This window comes from Neovison vison, chromosome 14 (assembly GCF_020171115.1).
Source record: "Neovison vison isolate M4711 chromosome 14, ASM_NN_V1, whole genome shotgun sequence".
NCBI lineage: Eukaryota > Metazoa > Chordata > Mammalia > Carnivora > Mustelidae > Neogale > Neogale vison.
Window position 1 is genome coordinate 34,082,048 of NC_058104.1, and position 10,127 is coordinate 34,092,174.

Sequence of the window (10,127 nt, forward strand, 5' to 3'; positions counted from 1 at the left end):
AAGCCAGGCACTCTCAGGGATTACAGAAGAAATAGAAGATTCACATGTGTTTAATGTATATAAAGGCAAGGAAAGGACAGTCCCAGATTCAAGAGCAGTATTCTGTACAATGCATATGGTGGGGCTGAGGGGCAAGGGGAAGAGGCCATAGAACCCACACCCGAACATGTACAAAAATAACTTACACGACGACCCCCACCAGCAAGGATGATGGAGCTCTCCCCAGCCCCCAGGGCTGGGGGGCATATTCTAGAAAATGGCATGAGGGGAGCTAACCAGTGCAAGCCAAGATGCTGTGGGGGTGAGAAGGGATGCCAGTCCAGAGGGGAGCAAGTCCTACGAGGAGGCCTTGAGACGGTTGGCGGCCGAGCGGGAGCTCAGCAGCTTGTCCACCATGGTGCGGGCATAGCGGAGCCGGCTGGCCAGCTCCTTGGAGCAGCCGTATTCCTCCAGCAGGCTCAGGCGGTATGTGCGGAAGTCCCGCCTCTCGTCGATGTAGGTCACGGCTGCCATCAGTGGGCACAGGATGAGTTTGGTATGGTCCTAGGAGGGGAGACAGAGTTACCAGTGGCCTGAAGGCGCCAGCTGCTCGTACAGGCCAGGGAGTAGAGGGGAGGCATTCCCACTGACAAGGGGTTCCCGCCCCCACTCCTGCTCTTCCTATTGCCTGATGCCAAGCACAGGTCCCACACCTCCCACTCCCCACCCTACTCTGGGGGCCTGTGGACAGGTACAGGTCCCTCACCCCGACACTCCCACCCCGCTTCACCTGGAAGAAGTTGATCTGCACACAGCCGTTGCTGAGGTGCAGGATGATGGCGCTGCGGGTGCGAAACCAGGTGCGCAGGTAGGGTAGCCGGGCGAGCTCATCGCCTTCCCGGGGCGTGATGTTGGCCCCCGCCTTCAGCAAGTGTTCACTCATGTAGTTCCGGAAATACTTCAGGAGGGTGATCTTGTTGGAAAAGGAGGGAGGGAGGCCAGAGTTAGAGCCTAACCGCCCTGCACGTGCCTCCCTCTCGGCAGCCCCAGGCCACGCGGCCACCAGCCACCGGCTGGTGCTCACCTTCTTCATCAGGGAGTTGGGATGGGAGCTCACGGTGAGGTAGGACTCGGTGCCATCGCGCTCTATGTACTGCAGACTGTCACCGTCATTGTAGAGGATCAGGCGCGTCGAGTCATTGAAGAGCACCCCCACGCTGTTGTCACATAGCTGGTACCCTGGTGGGTGGAGGGAGACTTCAGGAAGGGGGAGAAGGGAGCAGGGCGGGGCACTAGTGAGAGGCCTGGGATGGAGACAGGAGACTGTTGACAGCAGAGGACCAAGGAGCCAAAAAAGGCAAGAACCTGGAACAGCTCAAAGGGCACCTAGCTATACCTGAGCCACCGCCTATTCTGGAAGCAACCTACCGAGGCCGTACTTGTCCGAATAGTCCACCCACTTGCTGACCCAGAAGATGGGGATGCAGGCAGGATCCTCAGCCTCCTCTGTGACAGAAACAGACAGGTGGTTGGTCAGCACCCACATCTTCCTCTCCATCCCACTCATGTGGCCCATGCCAGGGAGGACTGCTGGGTATCCCACCCAGGCTCTTTCAAGAGTCCTGGGGCCCCAGAGAAGAGCCAAGCAGGGCCTGTGCCACCACCAAGCCCTGGCAAGCATCGGGACAGAAAAGTTCCAGTTTCATTCATTCATTCATTCCGTCCATCCATGCATCAAAGGCCCACCCTGTGCCAGGCACTGTCACAGGTGCAGTGAGCAATGGCATAAAACCCAGCCTTCAAGGAACTTACATTCTTGTTATAGGGACAGAGGCTGATCAACAAAAATATGGACAAAATAAGTTATTTCTATCATGACGAGAGTCAGTGGCTAATGGATTATCTAATTATTTGGTTCTGAGTTATTAAGAAATTATTGGAATATATATAATTCCAAATACATCCAAATGTTACGTTCGGGGAGCCTGCGTGTCTGTTCGTTATGTGTCTGACTTTGGCTCAGGTCATGATCTTAGGTTCATGGGATCAAGCCCTGTGTAGGGCTCAGTGGGGAGCCTGCTTTTCCCTCTCCCCCTGCTTGTGCTCTCTCAAATAAATAAAATCTTTTTTAAAAAACTGTTGTGTTTAGTGCATGTGATAATCCCTTATTTAAATACAGGGGAGTAAGAAGTGCTCAGAGTTGGGGGCCAGGGAAATGCTCATGGAGGGGACATTGGGGCAGACATCTGAAGGAGGCAAGTATGAGCCTTGCATATATGTGGAGGGAGTACATTCCAGAAGAAGGGAACAGTATGAGCAAGAGCCATGAGTCTCTTGAAGACTAAGCAGAAATCCCCCGGACAGCTGAAGGAGCATGTACAGATGTAGAAGATACCACATGGAGGTGCTGGAAGATGGGGCACTTGCAGAGGTAGAACACATGAATCAGAAAAAGATAGGCGGGGCCTTGAGTGTCAGGCTAACCCATTTGGATTTTAATCTATAGAAAAGCGGGGAACTAACGGTATTAGGGAGACGGGGCCTGGACAAGCCCCAGACACTCTGCGGCGGCGACTTCCCCACCCTCTCCAGGTGCACAGGCAACCCCATCCCCGGGCCCCTACCATGCCCTACCTTGCCTCACCAGCCCCCGCTCTGAGGGCTTGGATGCATTGACGCTGTGTAGCTGCTGTAGCATATCGCCCAGGTGGCAGTCAACCACCTCATTGGTCTCCCGGACTCCTGGCTCCTCTTTTTCCCGGGGCCGCTCAGGCATGGGGTTCTCCGTGCCTGTGAAGAAGATGATGCATAGTCATTAGCTGGGCACAAAGGCAGCAGGTGGGAGGGGAATGGGACCCTCTGCCGTAGCAGGTACTCTCTCCAGAGAAAAATTATTATTAGCTGCCATTGCTTTGGGTCAACTGAGTCAGTGCTGGGTTACAGAGCAGCGGCTGCCACACTCATGTGACAGGAGCCTGGTACTCCTACCTCTAGGGCCAAGTCCAGCCCTTAAGGAAGGTTTCATGGTCACACACACCAAAGAGCTTGAGATGCTCTGGCCTCTGCCCCCATACTGGGCCCTCCAGGATACCACCAGTCGCTCTGGGAGACGGTGTAAAGGCACCACCAGCTCGGAGCTGCCCAGCCAAAAATTAAAACCCAGGAAAACAGGAGGGCTTGGTTAATCGTATACAGCTCATCAACAAAATGGATTAAGCAGGCATTTGTTGATAACATGAGATTTGTTCTTCCACCCCCTAGTTTTACACAAATGCCCAAAGAATCTGAAAAGATTTCAGATTTTCTCATTGGTTATATTTCGGTTAGAAAAGCCCAGATTTTTTATTGTTTTTATGCTCTAATGTTTCTTTCTCCACCAACACATGTTAGTTCTCCTTGTAGAATACGGAATTTGTCTTATAATATTTTTAAGATCGGAGTTTTCAATTAATTTAAAAATACTATGCTGTGGTAAGAACTGAAATGTGAAATAATAATATATTTGGGACTTGCTTTAAAAACCCTAGCAAAGGAGGGTGCCTATATGGCTATCAGCTAAGCATCTGCCTTCGGCTCAGGTGTTGATCTCAGGGTCCTGGGATGGAGCCCGGCATCAGGCTCTCTGCTCAGCAGGGGAGTCTGCCTCCCCCTTTCTCTCTGCCTGCCTCTCTGCTTACTTGTGATCTCTGTCGGTCAAATAAATGAATAAATAAATAAATATCTTAAAAAATAAAATACAAATATTTTATACTTTATAGGCCAAAGAATAAATCCATGAGTACATGTTGATACAAGTAACGGAATAAATACTTGAGAGAGAAGCGACAGCTCTTTCTTAGAGAAGAATTCCGATAAATTAAATTAGAAGGAGTGGGGAAGAGAGAGGAATCTCCACTAGAATAACACATGAGCAACTGCCTTAGTGAGATCTAAGGGGATCCACCGAGATCCATCAAGGATACAAGAGTTTGAGGAGAAACAAGATTGTCTCAAAATAGCTCAAGCAAGGTATTTGATTAGTTACAAAGGGAAAAATTGGAACTCTGAATCAGACCCCACTCTAACCAACAGCTCAAGATTAATATTACCAATAAAAAGAAATGGCCAAAATAAAGAAAAAAGGAATCCTTAACGGTTTAATTACAAAAAAAACCCAAAAAACAAAAAACAAAAACAGTATTATATTACAACAGAAACAAATGAATTTATACGTTAAATTGGTGCTATATACACACAGAGGAAAAAAAGTATTTCAAATAACCTTTTTAAAAGCACTAAATACCCTTAGTGAAATATTCTAAAGACAAATGGACTTGAACAAGTTAAAACATCACTTGAAAAGAAAAATAGTAAGAGGAACTAGTTTACAGATGTTGAAAAATATATGCATGTTAGTATAAGGAAACAAGATTGTCAGTTGAAATACAAGAATAAAATCAAAGAAATAAAAATCTTAATATTGTATTTGAACTGGACACTCATAAATTACAAAAAGTAGTAACTCCACAATAGACAAAACAAGCCTGTACCAGTGTTAAGTTTCTTGAACTTGCTGTGTCATTTGCTACGATTATGTGAAAGAATCTTTGTTTTTAGAAAAAATACACTGAAGTATTAAGTGGTCAAGGGCAGGACATATACAACTTACTTTTAAGTGGCTAGGGAAAAAAACTGGGTGTATATACACACACATGCACATACACACTTATATAATTTATATATATATGCTAAAGAGAGAAAGGTAAAGTTTAGAAAAATATTAATTGGTGGAGAAAAGGGAGCTTTTGTCTATTCTTCCACCTTTACATAATCTGACTGTTGAATGTGGTGGGGGGGTCCACTGCATTATGCCGTACATATATATTTGAAATTTTCCATATTTATTTTCAATGAGCCATCATTGTGTGATGTTAGGAATTTTTTAAATGCTAAGAGTTTGTCAGGTGTGGCATTCAGTCCACTTGCCTTTTTCTAGGGGACAGGTCTGATCCAGCCATGGTTAAAGTCTTTCCCCACTAGGGCCCACCCAGGGGCAGGGCAGTTTGCCCTGAGTGGGGTGGGAGCTGTGGATTCAAGGACAGGGGCGGGTCCTACACACGCCTGGGCTCTGGGGGCCACCTACCAACACAGCTAAAGCCTAGGCTCTCTCTGGGGGCCTACTGTTTTACCTTTATTGAGGACTGTGAGAGGTTTCCGGCTGCTGGGGTCCAAACTGCTGGGAGCAATGGAAAACCGAGGTGCAATTGTGAGACAGGTGATGGGGAGTCGGGCAGGGATGTAGCCGGAAGTAAAGAACTCGTCATTGAGCAGCTCATGAATGGTGGGGCGGGCAGTAGGATCTGTCTGAAGCATCTTCTGGATGAGGGAGGCGGCCACAGGGTTGACATGCTAGAGCAGAGAGGGAGCGCCGTGAATGGGACAGAATGGGGAGCCCGAGTGCAGTGCTGTCATAGGCACCGCAGCCCCTGGCTCACATACGCCATGTTCAATGGCCATAAATCTGCCATGTTTCCCAAACTGGCTTTACTGAATTGACAAATGTCAATCTAAGCTGTGAGAATGATCACTTCTCTTTTTTTGAGCCTCAAGAGCCATCGGATTTCCCTTGAATTTATTCCAGAGCAACTTAACTTGTTCACCACTTGGGTAGCACTTGAGAACATAGGTTGTGGGGTCTTAAAGACTTGATTAGCTCCCAGTACTCTCCCTAGTACTGTCCCTGATAGCAGTTATGGCAAGTAACCTGACATGCTCAGGACTTTGTGTCTTCATCTGGAAAGTAAGGACATACCAATGATCCTAGAGTCCTACTAGGATTTGATGGGGGATAACACAGCACAGGTCAAAGGCATAGTAACAGCCTAGCACTAGCTTACACTTACTATGTGCCAGGACAGTGTTCCAAGCTGTCATGTGTATTAACTTGCTTACCCTTCACAAAAACACCTAAAGGGGCAGAGGTCTCTATTACCATCTCTCTTTTGCAGAGAAAGAAATGGAGCACAGAGGGGTTAAATGCCTTTCTAAGAATATGTATGTAAAAAGTGGTGAAGTCAGCACCCACTCCAAACCCTCGAGGGTCTGTCCATCTGAGAGTTAAATGACCCTTTGTGAGAGATTTTGTCTGTCCTTATGCAGATGGGGCCCTTGACTTCATAGGATTCAAGGCTGCCAAACTGGAAAGCAGCCACGTGTCAGGTTTCTGCACAAACAGGCTATTCCTTTCAATGCACTGATGCCGGTGGTTGTGAAAATGCACATCTCTTTGGATTTGGGGTGGTTCAGGATTCTCTGAGTGCTTACTGTATACAAGGTACCCTGTGAGCCGCTCCCTTTTATAAATGGAAACTAGAGTTCAAAAGATTCAGGCCACTTGCCCAGTTATCTGGCTACTACGTGGCAGAGCCCAGTTAAATCAAGGTCCATTCCCTGAGGTTAAGCAGCACTTCTGTGTCTGCCTCCCGTTCCCTCCCCATTTTTTTTTCTCTTTCCACATCTTTTGGATTATCTACCCAACCTCTGAGAATCTATAAACTCTCTCCCCTTAGAAAAAATGCTTCTGTGCACACATGTCAAGCTCTGTATGTTTTAGTCAGAGCTCTGTGGCTATCCTAGGGGTAGGGGTGACCTAGCTCTGTCCCCGGGATATGGCTCGGCTCAATAAACAGCTTTTGAGGGGAAACCCCCCCCCCAAACAAAATATATTTAAACTTTAAAAAAAAGTGTTTTAGTCACCTTGGGAATACTGTAGTCATTCTTCTTGATCCGGAGGTAGGTCTCTTTGAGGCAAGAGGTCTCAAAAGGTGGTTTGCCCACTAACAATGTATACCTGTAAACACAACGGGGCGGATTTGGCTCAAGGCTCCCAACCAAAACCTACCTGCCGGAGGAATCATCTCAGGGTGGGCATCTGGAAACTCTGACTTTGGGGTCCTTGATGGTAGTCATCAAGTCCACAGGAGCCAGGGCATGGGTGGGGCTGAGCCCTCAGAAGAAGACAGGTGACAGCAGGTGACAGCCAGTAGTGACTTTCCAGCTGGAGCCTGTAGGAATCCAGGGCCCCAGAGGCTGCAGGCCAGTATAAAACAGGTCGCAGTGTACAGGCTACCTGCCCTTATAGAGGCAGCCCCACTTGGATGGCTCTGCACTCAAGGCATGACGTTTTCATTTGAAAAACTCTACTGCAAAGATCTGGAAGCCACTGCTACAACTCACTTTTAGTTCTCCAGTACCTCGGCCAATAACAACAACAAAAGAGAACACTCAAAAAGGCCCAACCCTCTGCCCACCACCCACCTGCTTTAAGAGGCCTTGATCAAGACTTTACTGTGCATGGAAATCACCTAGGGATTTTGTTAAAATCCAGATTCTGAGCCAGTCAGTAGCCTGCGTCCTGAGATTCTGCATTTCTAATAAGTTTCTGGGCAATGCTGCTGCTCTCTGGACCACACTTTGAGCAGCAAGGGCCTACAGCAGGTTTGTGGAGGGCTCCCCAGCCCCACAGCCCCACAGCCCCACAGCCCAGGCCACTGCAAGTATCCCACAGGATACACCAGTGACAAGAAGAGATATGGAAATCAGGCTTTGTTTTTGGGCAATCTGTTCTCTGGAGCAGCCTCTCCATAGGCAGAAAGGTCCGAAGGATAAAGTCAGCCAGGTAAGATGTCCAAAAGGGCCAGGTGGGTCTGAAGACAACTCCCAACTTACATGATACACCCAATGGACCACACGTCCACCTCGAAACTGTGCCCTTTCTTGCTCAGCACCTCAGGAGCTATGTAATTGGGAGTCCCGCACAAGGTCTTCTTGCGTTCCCCGTCATATTCCACTTTGGTTGCCAGTCCAAAATCCCCTGGGACAGAGGGAGGAAGAAGGGGTATTCAGTTGCTAGCCTGACCTCTGCCAATGCAGAAAGCTGGTACAGGTGTGACTGTCAAGAACCAGGGTCATTTGATCCCTCCGGTTCCTACTTCTCATAGGCAGCAAAGCTTGTCCTGGATTCTTCCCACCATGCTGGCCCAGGGCAGTGCCCCTCCGTGGCCCTCCCCTTAGAAAGGAGGGCCACATTTCTAAAAGGGAACAGATGGAAATGGCACTACTCAAATGCCCTCAAGGAATGAAGCAAGTAAAGGTCAGCACTGCTATTTGGCAAGTTTGTGAGTTAAGAGCAGGGAGAGATGGGGGCTGTGGCAAATCTGAGGGAGCCTAAGGTGAACAGCAGCTTTTTAGCCCAGCAAAGTTGCGTGAGGGGATATAGTCTCAGAACTGCAGGGGCTTCCAATTGTTTAAAGAGAGTTCCAAATCTTAATTTTTATAACAAGCATCCCAATTTATGTCAATGGAAACGAATTCAAATTCTTTTTAAAAAGTACTGCATAGGAGCACTAAAAAAATGCATCTGCAGGATACAGGCTTGGGCTCGGTTTTAAATTTCTGTGCTAAAGAGAGGATTCTAGAGGCCATCAACAGCCCAGAATTCTTCCTCCCTCGTCTCCTTCCTATTTCCTCTCCCAGCCTCCTCATTTCGGCTTCTGGGGGTGTCATGCACCCCTGCAGGCCCAGCACTCACCTATTTTCACCTCCAGATCCTCATTCAGGAAAAGGTTTCCCAGCTTGAGGTCCCGGTGAATAACCCGGTTTCGGTGCAGGTACTGGCAGCCAAGGACAATCTGCCGAAGGTAGTAGCGGGCTTCCGGCTCGGTTAGTGCTTTCCTCCGTTTGTGCAGCTCCAGGAGAGACTGAGTGGGGTAAGGAGAGGAGTAATGGGGAGCCGGTACCAAGGCACAGAGGGCAGGGCTTGTCATTAAAGCAGCCCAGGACACCCCCCACCATCCAGGAGAGCTAGGAGCTGTTTTCTCCCTAAGAATGGCCCCTACCGCTCATAGCACCCCTTCTCCCACTAGCTGCCTCCCAACCCTCCTACCTGGCGCACCTCTTTCAGCCGCGCTCCCCTCCCGGAAGCTCGGAGTCCACAGTATCCCTCTCTAGGCCTTTGTGCAGCAGGAGATCCCTCTCCAGCCGCCTCTCTTTCCGGAAGCTCCGAAGCCAGCTCCAACCACCCTCTCCCCGACCCAGCCCTACCCCGGAAGATCCCGACTCGCAGCACCCCTTCCCCGGGACTCCTCCCTTAGCAACTCCGGAAGCCCCTGCGTCCGGTACCAGGATTCTCCTCCTACTCGCGCCTCCCCCGCTCCGCTCAACACCTAGGGTCCAGGAGCCTCCCTCTCCACCAGCAACAGTTCTCAGGCACCACTTAACCGGAACCCCCTCCCCTAGCGTCTCCTAGTGCCAAGCACCCTCTCCCCTCTCCTCAAGACCTTTACAGCCCCTCGCTCGAGGTTCCCAGCACCTCTTCTCCAGCAGCTCCAAGCTCCCGGAGCCCCCAGCCCTGGCTCCGAGGCAGCGACACTCACCCTCCGGCGGCAGAGCTCCAACACCACGAATACGAAGTCATTGTCTTCGAAAAAGCCGTGGAAGCCTACGATGTGCTGGTGGGCGAGGCTGCGGTGAATGGATATCTCCATGGACATCTTCTCCTTCTGGTGCGGCTTGAGCAGCAGAGACTTAGGCACGATCTTGCCCGCGAACACCTCCTTAGTGTCAGCGTCCGAGATTTCGAAGCACTTAGCAAAGCCTCCCTTCCCCAGAAAGCGTCCCCGCAGGTAGCGCCGCCGGCTGCGCGGGTCCACTAGGACCTCCGGGATCTCTTTCGCCGGCGGAGCAGCCGCCGGGGCCCCGGGAGCTGCACCTCCGGGACCCCCGGCTTTCCCTGGGTCCGCTGGTGCCCGCGCCAGCTTCCCTGCAGTTGCCGCCGCACTCATGTTCCCGGAGTTGCTCCACGAACCTAGCAGGGTCTGGGTAGAGGCTTGGCAGGGCTTCGCTCCTCCTCGAATTCAAACGCGGCGCCGGGAACGTTACAAGAGCCTGCGCGCCACTGATTGGCCGCGGGGATTTAAAATCCAAACCCGCCCGCCGCGCGGCACGATGGGAGCGCTCTACACCGCGGCCTCCTTTAAACCCGTATCCTGCCCGGGTGGCTTGGGGAGAGAAGCTTGATTGACAGGGACTCGTGCACAGCCGACACGTGGGAAGCCTGGGAAACCGTACCCAGCGTGCGGATGCCGAGACCGGCCGGAGGAGATCAGGGA

The 10,127-nt window shown here is 50.3% G+C and overlaps 1 protein-coding gene across 2 annotated transcripts; it reads right to left on the bottom strand.

The window, feature by feature from the left end:
* Positions 1-34: 34 nt before the first annotated feature.
* On the bottom strand, positions 35-9,896 carry PLK1 (polo like kinase 1). 2 transcript variants are annotated; one of them, XM_044233000.1, is made up of 10 exons: positions 9,393-9,896; positions 8,549-8,717; positions 7,687-7,831; positions 6,715-6,808; positions 5,148-5,367; positions 2,614-2,769; positions 1,408-1,485; positions 1,064-1,218; positions 770-952; positions 35-543 (listed from the first exon to the last, which is right to left on the bottom strand). In XM_044233000.1, the coding sequence occupies exons 1-10, from the start codon at positions 9,798-9,800 to the stop codon at positions 337-339; spliced, it is 1,815 nt and encodes a 604-aa protein (XP_044088935.1). In that variant the 5' UTR covers positions 9,801-9,896; the 3' UTR covers positions 35-336. The 2 variants fall into 2 exon arrangements, with proteins under 2 accessions (XP_044088935.1, XP_044088934.1); XM_044232999.1 differs by having other exon boundaries at positions 770-1,218.
* Positions 9,897-10,127: the final 231 nt, after the last annotated feature.